This window comes from Culex pipiens, chromosome 2 (assembly GCF_016801865.2).
Source record: "Culex pipiens pallens isolate TS chromosome 2, TS_CPP_V2, whole genome shotgun sequence".
Taxonomy (NCBI): domain Eukaryota; kingdom Metazoa; phylum Arthropoda; class Insecta; order Diptera; family Culicidae; genus Culex; species Culex pipiens.
Window position 1 is genome coordinate 114,753,491 of NC_068938.1, and position 16,464 is coordinate 114,769,954.

Consider the following 16,464-nt stretch of genomic DNA (forward strand, 5'->3'; position numbering starts at 1 on the left):
CATTATTGTTGCTATCTTTGTGAAAACCATTTAAAGCGAAAAGTGATTTTTTTGCGGTTAAAATTATTCAAGGAGCAGTCGAACCATGCCGTCCCTAGTTTGGGATTTTTTCTGAGGATTGAAGAAAATTAGTGTTGTGCAATGTCTATGCTGATTCGTAATCCATCATTGGATGAAAACTAACGAGGCAGCAAATGTGTTTTTTTTAATTATTAATTTGACTAGCGTTCAAATTAACTATTTCAACTTCCAAAACGGCATTTTCTTGTCCAAGAATAAGTTGATTTGTTCAAGAATGTTTTAAATTCACAACGGCTTCCTGAAGATAAGATTAAAACTCTTCAGTTTTAGAAATGGCTAAATTAAAACCATGAATATTTTGTTGCATGTATTGCTACGCTCAGTTTGTTCAGTGCAGTTTAGAGGTTAGGTGATCGATTAATAAGAGAATAAAAAGTGTTATTTGTGATTATTTTTTCTGTGGCGGATGAAACCTATGACAAACGTTGTAAATGTGTATGTGAAATAAAGAAAAAGTGACGAAAACCATGATCATGTTCATGATAAAGTGAAATATAGAATATGTGACGAAATAAAGCCAAACCAAATAATTGACACTTTGGAATACGTTTTGTCATGTAGTATGTTTTTTCCGCAGTATTGTTAATGTTATATGAATAAAAAACAGAGCTATTATTGTGTTTATTTATTTAGAGAGTAAATTATGATCAAATCTACAGCAACAATCAAAAAGGGCGCATGCAAATTTGGAACAATTATTATTAAAGTTCTTAGACAACAGGTAACTACTCATCTAAATCCCCTTTGCGGAAGAAAGCTGGAGAGGATTGCTGTTGTTTGAGTGTCCGAGTAATGTGAACCTGAAAATTAGCTACACAGTCGAAATTTTTGTCCACCCTTTTCCCGTGTTGGTCCAGAAATTTTCACTACCCGGATCTATTTTCCACCATCGATACAAGCATGCGCTACGGCCAGTGCAACGTGTGATTTAGCCTTGGTTAAAGCAATATCAAGTCTTTCACAAGTCTTACAGTTCTTCAGAAGTCCCCACCAAGAGCATGCTTAGAATAATTACATTTAACATGGTTTTAATCAAGAAAAGAATGGTTTAACGATTTTCGCCATATTGAGAGGCAAGAAATTGGGCAAAAAATCGCAGCCATGTTGAATATTTGAGAGATATCAGAATTTAAACGTATTTTGGCATGAAAATCTTGTAGGTTATTTAAAGATTCAACAAGGCGAGCAGTATTTTTTCGAGGCATCTTGAAAAATTATTCGATCATTTTTTAATGGCATGAACTTTTTGGATATGTTCACTAAATTATGCATGTTTTATTTTTCAATATAGCATTTTCCTTGTAAATTTTTGTCTTGTATAATTTTCTAATACTTGTTTATCAAGTAGGGTACACCATAAGACAGAATGGTTTTGATGATAATATTTTTGAATTCAATAAGATCTAGTTAAGGCACGTTTGGTTTTCTTCAAGAGCTGTTCCATTTATAACTCGATTTATTTCAGTCGCTAAGAAGTCTTCCAGGATACTCCAAAACCATTTATCATTTACACAAGATTTATTTAATTCAGCAAGAGTCTTTGAAGACATTGCTAAAACTTATCTGCTAGATTATATCGTTTTAAAACATCCTTGAAAATTGATCTTCATAACCTCCTAAAATAGTCCACTTTGCACTTAACTCAGCTTTAACTCGTATTTAATACAGCATGTAGGACTAAAATGTTTTATCACCATTTTTGGCCAACGACTCTTAATAATCTCTTCTAGATCGTTTTAAAACTTAAATTGTTACTTGGGATAGCCTCACTAGCTTGAATCATTCACTCACGTATCAAATTGTATAACTTACGGACACAATCCTGCAAAAATCTGATTGAGAAAACAGTCAAACTTTGTTGTAAATTATTTAGTAGACTGTACTTTAGGGGATAAATCAACAATTATATCGATAGTTCCCGTAATTTTGAAGATACTTTAATGTCTGTAACAAAAATCTTAGTGCAAAAGCTCTGGTTAAGGCTTTCTACTTGAAAATTCACCGATACATTTAAGTCACCGAGTGCTACATATATTGGCTTGTTTGCATCAGAAATCTGCCGCAAAAGAAAAGTATTATGTATCTTAGGGAACGCTCTTTTATTACGTAACGCAAAATTTTGAATTTTTCCTCTTCAAACACACCGTGCACCGACAATGCCTGCTGCCATGTACCAATTGTAATAATCTGCACGTTCCACGTTTTCTGTTGTTTCCTTGCTTTTGTTTTGCTTACATTCGTAAACAACTCCCCAGGGTTCACCACGGTCCTTTTTTTTGCACGCCGTCTGCTGCCAGTCGGTGGGTGGTATGTCCGCCTTTCCCCAATCCCCTTTCTCCCACCAGGAGGGGGTTATGGGGTGTTCATTTGCCCTTACGGCTCGACTTTTTTTGTCGTGCCCTCTCGCACTTCTTCTTATTGGCTGGCTGGCGGGTGCCAAAGGACTTGGACGGTAATGAGCCAAACGACGACGGATTGTTAGCAGCACTGTTGTGGTGCGTGTCGTTAAATGCTGCTGAAATCTAGAAATCCAATTGTTGAGTCAGACTTTCTTCCGTTTTGTTGGTAGCAATCGGACGGATACCGTTGGAGGAGTAATTTCTGGAAACATTTTTGTCAAAATGATGAGAACATAAAACGGGGTATTGCTATTACAGTAACTTTTGAAAACTGTTGAAAAAATTCATTCTAAAAAAAATCAATTCTAAAAAAAGGGATTCATTCACTCGCGAGCACAAATCGAAAGCGACGTAAAACTGCTCTGATGTATTCCTATAATTTGTCACTTCCACACCAATCGCTACTGAATACTAACTCTTTTGCTCTCCCTCTCAGTTTAATCGGGTAGTACAGCAATGGCTCACGAGGTGGATTAATTTGTTTTGCTTTGTTTTGATCATTTATTAAATTTTTATCGAAAATAATTTGCAATTTTGTTGATAACACAACATCAATGCTACGTTTGGCAGCAATTTTCACCATGCCTAATTCAAACTGACAGCAAACTGTTGTAGTGCAGACCAAAAGACCGCAGCGCTCGTATTTTGTAAGATTCTCTTCTCTCTAAACATATTCGTTTGTGACTCGGGTCGATGGACGGAGTAGGCAAAGAAATTCACGAAGTATTTGTATCGCTGTGTGAAATGATTGACCAAGTCGCTGGCAGTCGCGTTCGCTCAAGAATGGTCTCGGAGAGGTTTTTTTTATAAGGAGCAATATGGCGTCATCCATAACCTATATCACGATAAAATAGGTCTAAATTTACCCCTCCCCCTCGTCCCTATGTCACACTGGCTCCGACCCCCTAGAAAAGTTCTCCTATTCCTGATCGTAATTGACCCTAACATTTTGAAGCAATCGGTGCAGCTTTCCGATAAGGATTTCAATTGGTATGGAAATTTGATTTTTAAACGCTTTCTCAAAACTGGTCTTAAACGTGATTTTTTTTCCATTTTAGACCACACAGAAAAAAAATTTGAATTTTGAAATGTTGAAAATTTGGTAGGTTGAATATTACCTCTTTTTGCCTTTCTTAATAAAGAAAAAATGTGTAAAACTGTGAACCTGATAAATATTCATCAAAAACAGATGAAAATTCATCAATTTTCTGTGGAAAATTCATTCAATTTTCTGTGGTAAAGTTAATCATTTTTTTACACAAAATCTGTCACCATTTCCTGATGAATACCACCATTTTTTGTGCAGTTTTGAACACTCAATGTCTTTTGCCAGGAGTTAGATAGGACCATGTTTTCCTCGGATTACTTTATTCAACACACAGGAGAAAAAAAATGATGGTGATATTCACCAGGAAATGGTGACAGATTTTGTGTCAAAAAAAAAATGATGAATTATACTCCAGAAAATGATGAATTTTCATCAGTTTTTGATGAATATTCATCAGGTTTACATTTTTACACATTTTTTATGTAAAATTACTCAAAAAAAAAAACCATTTGAGAACGAATCTTGATTTGGAGTCGGAGCCAAAAGCAAACCCTATACCTTTCTCCACCTTTAAGCCCCCTAAAGTGTCCACATGTTTATGGATCTCCCCTAATAAAAATAAATGATGAGTAAAAAAACAGACTACCTACAGACTTTTTGTCAAGATTATACAGACACGGTCTTTGAGGAAAATGGCATCCCTCTACACGGCTTTTTCGTGGCGATCAGACCCGACCAGTTGAGGTTATGTGAATTCAGACCATTTTTTAAACTGCTTGTAATTTAAGATAGGTAAGTCAGATCTTGAAAATTCTTATTCCACCTAAAAGGTCTTCTCATATGCTTTATAAAAACGTATAACATGTGAGGGTTTCATGAGAAAAAAAAAACACCCTTTTGCCTTCCTCACTGAGGTAAGGCTATAATCCTGCTCTAAAAATGAACTTTTTATGAAATGCTCGGAGACCCACCTTTATGTATACATATCGACTCAGAATCGAAAACTGAACAAATGTCTGTGTGTGTGTATGTGTGTGTGTATGTATGTATGTGACCAAAATTCTCACTGAGTTTTCTCAGCACTGGTTGAACCGATTTTGACCAAACCAGTTGCAATCGACTTGGTATAGGGTCCCATACATCGCTATTGAATTGTTTGAAGTTTCGATAACTAGTTTAAAAGTTATGTATGAAAATGTGTTTTCACATATATCCGGGTCTCATTTATATGCATGTAAACGATGTCCGGATCCATCACCCGACCCATTGTTGGTTAGGTAATCGAGAGACCTTTCCAACTAGCTCACAACATTGAAAATCTGGCAACCCTGTCTCGAGTTATGACCACTTAAGTGATATTTATGTACTTTTTTGAAGCCGGATCTCAATTAAATGTATGCAAACGATGTCCGGATCCATCATCCGACCCTTCGTTGGTTAGGTAATCGAGAGACCTTTCCAACGAGTCAACAACATTGAAGATCTGGCAACCCTGTCTCGAGTTATGACCACTTAAGTGATATTTATGTACTTTTTTGAAGCCGGATCTCAATTAAATGTATGCAAACGATGTCCGGATCCATCATCCGACCCATCGTTGGTTAGGTAATCGAGAGACCTTTCCAACTAGCTCACAACATTGAAAATCTGGCAACCCTGTCTCGAGTTATGACCACTTAAGTGATATTTATGTACTTTTTTGAAGCCGGATCTCAATTAAATGTATGCAAACGATGTCCGGATCCATCATCCGACCCATCGTTGGTTAGGTAATCGAGAGACCTTTCCAACTAGCTCACAACATTGAAAATCTGGCAACCCTGTCTCGAGTTATGACCACTTAAGTGATATTTATGTACTTTTTTGAAGCCGGATCTCAATTAAATGTATGCAAACGATGTCCGGATCCATCATCCGACCCATCGTTGGTTAGGTAATCGAGAGACCTTTCCAACGAGTCAACAACATTGAAGATCTGGCAACCCTGTCTCGAGTTATGACCACTTAAGTGATATTTATGTACTTTTTTGAAGCCGGATCTCAATTAAATGTATGCAAACGATGTCCGGATCCATCATCCGACCCATCGTTGGTTAGGTAATCGAGAGACCTTTCCAACGAGTCCACAACATTGAAGATCTGGCAACCCTGTCTCGAGTTATGACCACTTAAGTGATATTTATGTACTTTTTTGAAGCCGGATCTCAATTAAATGTATGCAAACGATGTCCGGATCCATCATCCGACCCATCGTTGGTTAGGTAATCGAGAGACCTTTCCAACGAGTCCACAACATTGAAGATCTGGCAACCCTGTCTCGAGTTATGACCACTTAAGTTATATCTGTGTACTTATTTTTCTGAATCTAAAAAATAGCTGAAATATGTGTCCAAACCACTCATATTACCCATAGCTGGTAAAAAGTGAGGAAAGCATCAACCACATAGGTGGATTAAGTTAGTTTTTTACAATGATTTTAATTTAATATGAAACAGTGTTTTTAACATAGTTTTTTTAAAAACATGATAAAACTGCATGGATTTAAATAGCAACTTAGGGGACTTTAAGACGGATAGATTGAAACCATTCCGGCCAAAATCGGTTGATTCTGTGACGAGATATTCCAGTGACATTGATTTGGTACACATGTCTACATACAGCCAAACACACAGACATTTGCTCAGCTGGTGATTCTGAGTCGATATGTACAAATGAAGGTAGATCTAGGAGGTCTAATTAAAAAGTTCATTTTCCGAGTGATTTTATAGCCTTTCCTCAGTAAGGTGAGGAAGGCAAAAAGAGGTAATACTCAACCTACCAAATTTTCAACATTTCAAAATTCAACTTTTTATTCTGTACGGTTTCTGAGTTTATTCCACAATGAATTTAATTTCCAAAACCAATACTTTTACAATAGCATGGACATTTTAAAGAAGCTTTATGATATTGACCGAATTCGGTCCCCGAGCGGTAATATTCGGACTTCCGTCCCGCTGGGATGTCGTGTGGATTGAAGTCAGTGCCGCCACCGGCGTGGCCAGATTGACCAGCCAAAACCGTTGTTGTTAAGTATGGGGTGTCAAGGAGGGGGAATGTTTGTAGTACAGAGTACACTTTGTGCGACGGACTTGCTTCCTTGGGTTTGCGGGTGGATAAACGTTTTATTGAGACCGGCATGATTGCGAGGGAGAGATGAAAGAGATAACACACCAAAGTGGCCAGCAGGAGGCTAATTCACCCGAGACGATTTGGGTTTGCCCTGCTGCCTGCTGCACTACACAAATAGCGTGGCCACGATGTCGTTAAGCCATTTCGGGGGGAGTTCCAGGAGTCGCTGGTTGTGTTTGCCAGCTGGCCAATTTAAAGTGTACACAAATCATCAAATTATTCCTGACGCCAGGAAGGCAGTTAGAGATCAAGAAATGATTTACGTGTCAGTGAAATTTCTGGACAGCAATTTGGCAGCCGGGAGTGCCATAACCCTTCCGTTCTGATTGTTTCACTGATGACGGTAATAAACGTGTAGTTAAGTGGAGGAAATAATAACGATGCCTTGATTTGAATTCACGCAACGTTCACGGAACGATGCCAAGCATAATTGAGGTTGCTTTAGTAAAAACTAGAAAATTGTTTGCTTTTTGTCCACACTACGGGGGGGACATCAATGAGCTTTGTGAAATGACATTATGACGAATGGATGGTAGATGATTTGATTAAAATTGTGAGTTTTATAACTTTTCTGAATCAACTGCAGGCATTCTATCAAAGGTAAAGGAAAAAAATGAAGGTTATATTTTCTATTCATGCATTCTATTTTTTCTTACTGCAAGAAGAATATGAGCTGAGCTTTGTACAACCAATTCTACAAAGTGATCGAATTGCTTCGAATTTTTCCTGGATTACGAACAAAATGCTTATGATGCTTATCGAAAATTCAGAAATCGTTTAGTAACAAAAAAGAGCCATATACCGTCAACAGGGGTGGCATTGGATCTGGGGGGTAAGATTGGGCCATACAAAAATTCAGACTCAACCCTCAGACTCAATGTCACCCCTGATGATGGTACTATACGTGCTATCCAGAACATATTTAATTGGGCAAGATAGCCCAACTATGTCAACTCGTGGTGTAGATAGTATTGTTTTTTTCTAAAATAATTCACACTTTTATTTCTTACTTTCAGATAAATCACGCAAAGGAAGCACTACCTTTTATGAAACCAATGATGTAATTGAAGACGATCCTGAAAGTACGAGTCGAAGAAAAGGTAAATCATGCACAGTCCAATATTTTTTGTTTATTTCTTCGTTTCATGTTTTTCACCAAGACATCAAGAGCTCGTGACGGCTAATTACACTTTTCTCTGTTTTTAGATCTGATTGTCGGCGGGCGGAATGACGAAAGTTTCGAAATATCCAGCCCGGCTGCAACTTTGGCACCACCGCTGGTCGTGCTTTTTGTGCTGGTCAGTTGTACTTCAATGCTGCCGACAGTATGACGCTTATAATGAATAGGTTACGAATGAGCTATGAACTAGGCTTACTTACCTACTAAGTAGTTGTTTCTTGTAATCGAGAAAGTTGAGTGAATGAGAATGCTTGTACGTTTAGCTAAATTATATACAACTGGAAGGATGCAACCCAAACTGTACTTAGCTCTGTAAATAACTCTATATGAAACTCAAAGTGAAACAAAAAAGCAAAATGAAACATATCGTTAGGTAATTGGAATGTTATAACACAAAACTAGATTGTAATAAAAATAATGCTGATGTTTTGTTGTATCAGGGATGGTATAAAACAAAAACGCTGTTTATGAACTAAGAGCAAGTTTATCGTGCTACAAAAGACTAAGGGAAGTTACAATACTCGTATCTGTATAGGCTAATAAAAATGAATATGACAGGGAATCTTCCCACAAAATGCATAAATTAAACGGCTTGTCAATGTACATGTTAATATTATGATGCATTATTTAGCTATAAAACATATGTACGACAAAATACCAAATTGTTGTTTTAATGATGTCCATTTGACGCCATTGCCTTAAGATAAAATAGATAAAATTACATTTTACAACTCCTTTGTGAAACTCCTTACTTTTCAGCGATTCCACGTTAAACCATCCATATCAAAAGTGCTCTGATTTGGGTCAAATTTGGCATTGGAGTTCCTTGGTCAAATAAATAAACCCGTATTTTTTTATTATGGCGATTAGTGTGATCTTGAAGGGTCTCGTGGCGCAGTAGTTATCGGCTTCGGCTGCCGATCCCTAAGTTGCTATTGGGCGCCTGGCCTTCTATCGGATGGGGATGTAAAACGTCAGTCCATTTGCGTAAAAGAGGTTTTGTGTGACTCACCACACATAACCTTCGGACGCCTAGAAATGAGCAGAAACTTGCAACAGAGCCTACAAAATACCCGGGGGTCGTTAAAGTAGATTGCTTTGCTTTTTTAGTGTGATCCTATCTGATTTTCTTCAAAAAATCATATCTCCGGAATGACTGCACCAATTTTAGTTCACTACGTTGGAGAAAGAAAGATGATAGAGCTTGCAATGACAAATGCTAAGGCAATTTGAAAACATAGCTGAATACACTACTCATATCTAGGAATCCTGCTAATGAACACCTCCCAGTTTACGGTATGTTACGTTAAATTATCCGAGGAACCTGATAAAAATATTTTCAGACATAGGCTCTTTGGTCCAGACACCGTCAACACGACATTTTAGAGTTTCATTTGACCTTTTCAAATGTTAGCCTGTAATTTTCTGTCTTTAAACTATTTTTCTTTGAAAGGCCAATATATCACCTTTCATTTGCGTCCTAGACAACTTAAATCGGTTGAAATAGCGGGGAGTTATGTTTTTTTAAATGTTGTTTTTGCAAAAAAATCACAAAAATTGCCATTTTTGGGACTACCCTAACACGGTGCAGGTGCTCCTAACGGAAAAAAGCGAGTCTAATTATTTTGGCCAATCAACCGCCAGAAAAATGTTGAGCCCGACCGGATTTGTTTTGACGGTTTATACTTTTTTCAACTAGAATTGCTGTACAGATCAAATGAAATCTTTATTTGCTTGAAGGTCTTGGACCAATGAGCTCACAACTGAAATATTTGTGTATGCATTTTCAGAATGTTTTCGTAAAATTATGAATATCCATTAAGGGGTTAAATACATTTATATAGGCAAAAATATCAGAGGTCACGCGTTAAATTTTTCAAAATCTGTATTATGGGCATTAACAAGAGCACGATTCGGTAGTAAAATGTTACTGTGTGCGGACTGATTGGATAAATCCCAAAATTACCGAGAGTACTTTACTCATGGGTTCATCTTCAAGAAGAGTTCATTTATCAAAAAAAGTACCGGTACCGAGACTCGAACCCAAGACCTTCGGCATATTGAACCGTGTTTTTGCCGTATGGGCCACCATGATTCGGTGACTAAGTGGCGGTCATTTGTCCATATAAGCCACTCAATAGGATGAACTGTTCCAATGAACGAATGAACACGCGAGAGGATTATACTCTCGCAAAATAGCACTTCCCCACGTTTCTTTTCGTGAGGACTATTCCCTCGTTCTTTATCTTTGGGTGTAGGTTAGATGACGCCTAGCACTTTTCTTGTCATTTATTAACATTTGTATTGTGCAATTGCATTAGAATGTATTGAAACATCACAAGCTTTGAAGCGGCCAGGCCTACTGCGTAAAGACGTATCGCAGAGATGACTCGTAATTGGATTGAGTTTGAGCACTGAGTGTTCGAACAACAACACAATTCTGAATCGACTAGGGATTTTTCGTTTATATTCATCATTTCAAATTTATGTGTTCTTAACTTTCTCATTGGGAGCAGATGGGAATCGAACCCAGAACCATTCCCTTACAAAGCGAACACCGTAACCAGTCAGCTACGGCCGCTCCTGTGAACTTGTTAAATTTTGGCATTTTTTTAATCACAAAATTTCAAAATCGGGCTTCGTCATGCACACGGGATATGTCTTTGTAGTCTTCACTCAAAATTTCATCCAATTTAATCCATCTCATCTTGAGATATCGTGGCGCCCGTAAAACAACTCGATGTTCACACGTTCACGAAGTTTGACAGTTCACTTTGCGCATGGCAAAATTTTGGGCTTTGCCCAATTTGGTCATGGGAAAACTAAATATGATAAATTTTATGTGACATTAAATGTTGTTATTTTTTACATGTATGTAACCCCTTAACAGGATTCTAAGAAAATATTATTAAAACAATATGATTTCGTTTTTAAATTCGATCTAAAAGTTCTATGTTTCTCCATTGATATGAGTCCCCAGTACAATTTGCTGGAGACGCATGGTAAATTATGTCCAATTGCTGTTTCGACGAGGAATCGCTGTTTTACTGTCCGCTTGTGGGAAACGAAATAGACTTCTTTTCAACGCCCAAAATAAGCCCAAAACAAGCTCAAATTTGGTGGGTTATTGATACTATGATTTTTAAATGGCCATATCTGTGTATAAAAAAGATAGAGCAACACTCGACTGCTATTGTGTAAGGAAATTGGATGCTTAATTGAATGACGTCATCAGATTTTCGATTTGAATCAAACTTTGATGCATTTTGTGCAATTGAAAACTTTACATGCAATTTTCTCATCATACATGCAATTAAACTTCAAATCTGGAGCAACATTTGAAAGGGGCGGTACGACATTGCTCTTACGGCCTTTCATTACACGCGTTTAAATGGGACGAAAGGCCGTAAGAGCAATGTCGTACCACCCCTTTCAAATGTTGCTCGAGAAATTAAGCATCATCGTGTTCCCCAGACGATTACACATAAGCATCATTTTTTTTCTTGTTGGGCAAATTGAAATCTCTTGGGATAACTTTTTTTTTAAGCTGCAGAACTTACCTACCACTCGACATTCGACGACTCCTTCCAACAAACAAATGTTTGTTTAGAACCCGTACACCCAAAGTTAAAGAACGAGGGGATTGTCCTCACGAAAAGAAACCTGAGGAAAGTGCTATAGGAGGATGGCGTCGCTATTTTTAGACCACATTTTCCACTTTTTCTCATCGAAACCGACTACTTTATCGACTTCATTTTGCTGGGCGAGATAGGACGCCGTCTATTTTTAGACGATGACTCAGCACTTTTACACTCTTGCGCTTAAAAAAACCAGGTGGCAGCACGATGTAACGCCACGTCCCTATTTAGCGAGAGTATAGTCCTCTCGCGTGTTCATTCGTTCATTGGAACAGTTCATCCTATGAGTGGCTTATATGGACAAACGACCGCCACTTAGTCACCGAACCATGGTGGCCCAAACGGCAAGGGCACGGTTCAATATACCGAAGGTCTTGGGTTCGAGTCTCGGTACCGGTACTTTTATTTTTGATTAATGAACTTTTTTGGAAAATGAACCATGAGTAAAGTACTCTCGGTAATTTCGGGATTTATCCTCTCCGTCCGCACACAGTACCATTTTACTACCGAATCGTGCTCTTTATCCTCTCGTATGCCGATGCCCAATTCTGGGTGTATCAAATATTTCCCGAGTTAGTTTTCAAAAAGCCGCCTTTACCTCCGACGCAAATTTAAAATTTTCTTTAAATTTAAACAAAATTTCTTGTAAATTCGGTTCGAAGGACGTGTGAATGAACAATCTCAAGCTTTTTTTTATTTCGTCAGTAGATCGAATACTGATGTAAAAAGCGCCATTGGTAAAGCTCTTGCGTCCTTTTGAAAGCTCATCCGAGATTTATATCCGGTATGTTGAACCAACTCAGTGATAGTTTCTGCGACATGTTGCCTGATTTTTTCAGTTCGAGTCATACAGTTATCCAACAGGGGGCCTCTCTATAAATAAACTACCGTCAGTGGGGGTTCTTGACTGAGTCACGTAGCCCTGTGGTAACGCTTCCGCCTCGTAAGCGGTGGATCGGGGTTCAAATCCCGGCTCGTACCAACACAACTGATGATCGTTTATCTTCTGGATTCGATTACTTAGTAAAGGGAAGGTAGTGCATCGTAACAAGCTGGACCTTATCGACGACAACTTAGAAAGGCGACCTTTGGAACATTAACCTTAACATGTTAACATTAGTTGAGTTAAAAACTGCCACTGAAGCCGCTTTGTAAATGCCGGCCCCGATAATCTTCAAGGGTGTTCCCCTAAAGAATTGGGAAAGATTTAATGTTTAGCTGGAGTGACATTGGGGCTGGAAGGTAAGATTTGGAGGGTGATTTTTTACGGATTTTACCATATCTCAAGTACACCTCAATCAAACTTAATTCTATTAAACGCTGAAGAGCTCGTTCCTAAAACAAATCCTATCATTTTGGCAGCTGTCTAAAAGTGAGGTTTGGTTTTGGCGAAAAATTACCGCTCGAAAAATCAACTTTTTAATATTTTTGTTGGAATTTCTCAAAAAAAACTAGATGTTTGAAAATCTCTACTTCAAACATTGTAGCATGTCAATACGATTCGCTCGAACAAGAAACACTGTTTTATGACTTGTTTTTACCATTTCTTTGTATTTGAGCATTATTTTTTGTTTTATTTGATCCAATGTCACCTCCTCTAAGAGGTATGATTGTGTCAATTTTCAAACGATTGCCATTTAAGGTAGAGTTTATCAAATTCCACTAAAAAAAAACGAAGTTGACTTTATAGCTGTCGGCCACCATTGCTAGTACCAACCACTAGTGTCTTCTTTTTATCTACAAGGACTTCGCCGCCCTGGGCTCCTAAGTGTATGAAAGTATGGCACGGAGCGACGGCGCCGAATACCCACATTTACACAAAGAAGTTTAGAGCGCCCGCCGCGGGATTCAAACCGGCACCTCTGGATTGTGAGTCCAGTGCGCGGTCCGATTGATCCACACGGGCGGGACGAATTCCACTAAATTTTGGGAAAATGTTAGAAAATTATCTAAGAACAATTCAACTTTAAAAGATTTTCGATGTAACAGTCGACTCTCTGGCTGTCGATCTTCTCGATATCAATATTGCTCCATCTTTCGATGAATTCTACAGTCCCTTCAATCTGCATACTTCAATTCTCTTCATTCCTCGATATTTTCTATTGCTTGAAGGATTTCTTCCTCAACGGTCCCTTAGATTCTGTTTGCTTTAAAAATCTCTTCCGGTTGTCAATAATTTCCCTTTTTCATGGCTTGCATAGACATTTTACTTTGCGAAACGAAGCTTTGAAGGGTGTTTGACATTAGTTTGTTTTTGTTTGCTGGACGTTGCCATGATTCTCTCCCATAGCTGGGTATCAAGAAAACAATATTTTCAATCGAGTCTTCATTTTGCATCGTTCTGTAAACTGGTGATTCTCTTCCTCGAAGGTCCCTTGGATATTGACAACCAGAGAGTCAACTGTATTTATGTTTTTGTTATGCAGAAATTATGAGAAGTGTATCGTTTTTTGACCCATAGTCACCCCCACTGACGGTATACTCAACCAAAGGTCCTGATTTTCGGCTCAAAGATTAGAAATCACTCACACATTGCCGAAAGAATCTTTGCCAACCGGAGCACCCAACCACAGCGAAAGAAATACTTTGTGAATTTCTTTGCCTACTCCGTCCGTCGACCCGAGTCACACACGAATACGTTCAGAGAGGAGAGAATCTAACAAAATACCAGAGAGGCTCTCATTTGGCCTGTACTTTATAAAAGGAGAAAAGCTCGGAACTTAACCTCAAAGGTAAATAACCAAATGAACTTTTTTGACAGGTGTCATTGCCGGGACTTAGCATCAAAAATTAACATTGTGTTCCGGCTGTTCCGTTTTGTATGGACACTAACACGGTTAGGATCACGACAAGCACACGGCCACGGGAAAGTCCAGGAACAGGCACCTACACGGCCAGGGACACGAAAACTGTCAGAAGCACGGGCACGAACACGGTCAGGAGTCCGGACAAGGAAACAGCCTAGAGCACGGTCACGGGAACGACCAGGAACACCTACGTGGTCAGGTGCACGTACACGAACTTGGCCAGAAGCACACGGGTACTAATACGAAAAAAAAAATCGGGTTATGACGTTTTGCGCAATCGGAAGCAAATTCTAATTCAAAAAAATGCTACGTCCCGATTTGACACCTGTCAAACCACTCAAATGGCACTCACAAAATGAATGCTGAGTTCTTCGAATTCATTTGCTACGTCACGGTTTTCTTGCCTATAGAGGAGAAAAGCAACTCGCGACAAAATTTTGAGGCTAGGAATTTTGACAGGTATGAGTTTCATAAAGTATTCGCCTTCTTTTCTCTCCCACAGAAAACCTGGGAACGAGGTAGCTGTCAAACTAGGCCAAAATGTTAAAGTCACTCACAAAATGAACTTTGAGTGATTTGAGTTCTATAGAGGAGAAAATCGTGACGTCAGAAATGAACTCAAATCACTCAAAGTTCATTTTGTGAGTGACTTTAACATTTTGGCCTAGTTTGACAGCTACCTCGTTCCCAGGTTTTCTGTGGGAGAGAAAAGGAGGCGAATACTTTATGAAAATCATACCTGTCAAAATTCCTAGCCTCAAAATGTTGTCGCGAGTTGCTTTTCTCCTCTATATAGGTTTTCTCTCCCACAGAAAACCTGGGAACGAGGTAGCTGTCAAACTAGGCCAAAATGTTAAAGTCACTCACAAAATGAACTTTGAGTGATTTGAGTTCATTTCTGACGTCACGATTTTTTCCTCTATCACCGTGACGTAGCAAATGAACTCAAAGAACTCAGTATTCATTTTGTGAGTGCCATTTGAGTGGTTTGACAGGTGTCAAACCGGAACTTAGCATTTTTTGAATATGAATTTGCTTCCGATTGTGCGAAACGTCATAACCCGAGTTTTTTCCCGTATTATTGCCCATGTGCTTGTCCGTGCTTCTGGCCGTCTTCGTGTACGTGCACCTGACCCCGTAGGTGCCTGTTCTTGGTCGTTCCTGTGGCCGTGCTCTAGGCCGTGTCCTGGTCCGGACTCCTGACCGTGTTCGTGTCCGTGCATCTGGCCGTTTTCGTGTTCCTGGCCGTGTAGGTGCCTGTTCCTGGCCATTTCCGTGACCGTGTCCATGTTGTGCTCCCGACCGTGTTTGTGTCCATGCGAAACGGAACAACCGGAACAAAATTTAATTTTAAATGCAAAGTCCCGGAACTGACACCTGTCAAAAAAGTTCATGTGGTTTGTTTACCTTTGAGGTTAAGTTCCGAGCTTTTCTCAGGGGGTAAAACAAAGGAGGCCCAACACCAAATGTAAGTGTGTGGAGCAGATCGTCGCCATCGTGCTAACTTGTCGTACGTGCATTTTGGGCCAAATTGAGTTAAGAACGCCATTTTGTGCAGCTCACAATGCCTCACCTTTTGACCTTCACAGATCCCCAAAATTCGATTTCAATCCTGAGATATTCAACGAAATCCGAAAAAACTCCGTGCATTTTTGTCACTTCACATATGAAAGTAGTTTCAATCTTGTCGTGCTATCTTGTCACTCCATGAAAATTGATGTAAGTGCGACAAAAGGCCAAAGGGATTTCAGGCCAGAAAAGTCAGGATGCGTTTGTCGCACGTACAAGCTAGACTACCGTAAACTTTTGTAATTATAACTCGGGACTCCAGCAACCAACTTCAACCAAACTTTGGGACAATGCACAGAATGGTGAGCCAAACAAAACGTGTTTGTTATTGTTTACATTGCGTGCTCTCGTTTATGAATATTCAAGGTCAAACATTAAAACGCGTTTTTCTCGGAACGTCAAAATGGCGGGTGCGACAAGATAGCACGACGACGTCGAGATGTTCTTTTTTCCCCCAGCCTTGACGTCGATGAAGTAGTTTATTTTTGTTCGAACTTTCGATGAGGTATTAAATCAGCATCACTGTGCGCCACTTGAAATAATTCTCAAGGGGAAAGTTCTGATTAATTGATTT

The 16,464-nt window shown here is 39.0% G+C and overlaps 1 protein-coding gene across 3 annotated transcripts in view; it reads left to right on the top strand.

Annotated features, from left to right (window-relative positions):
* LOC120422193 (lachesin) overlaps positions 1-8,545 on the top strand; it is a 78,260-nt gene extending 69,715 nt beyond the window's left edge. For 2 of the 3 annotated variants that reach the window (XM_039585575.2, XM_039585576.2), the window contains exons 10-11: positions 7,713-7,796; positions 7,903-8,544. In XM_039585575.2, coding sequence (XP_039441509.1) covers positions 7,713-7,796; positions 7,903-8,027 — 209 coding nt within the window. In that variant the 3' untranslated portion in view covers positions 8,028-8,544. Of the gene's footprint in view, positions 1-7,712; positions 7,797-7,902 lie in introns of all 3 variants that reach the window. The other variant, XM_039585574.2, reaches the window with a different exon arrangement.
* The last annotated feature ends 7,919 nt before the right edge of the window (positions 8,546-16,464 follow it).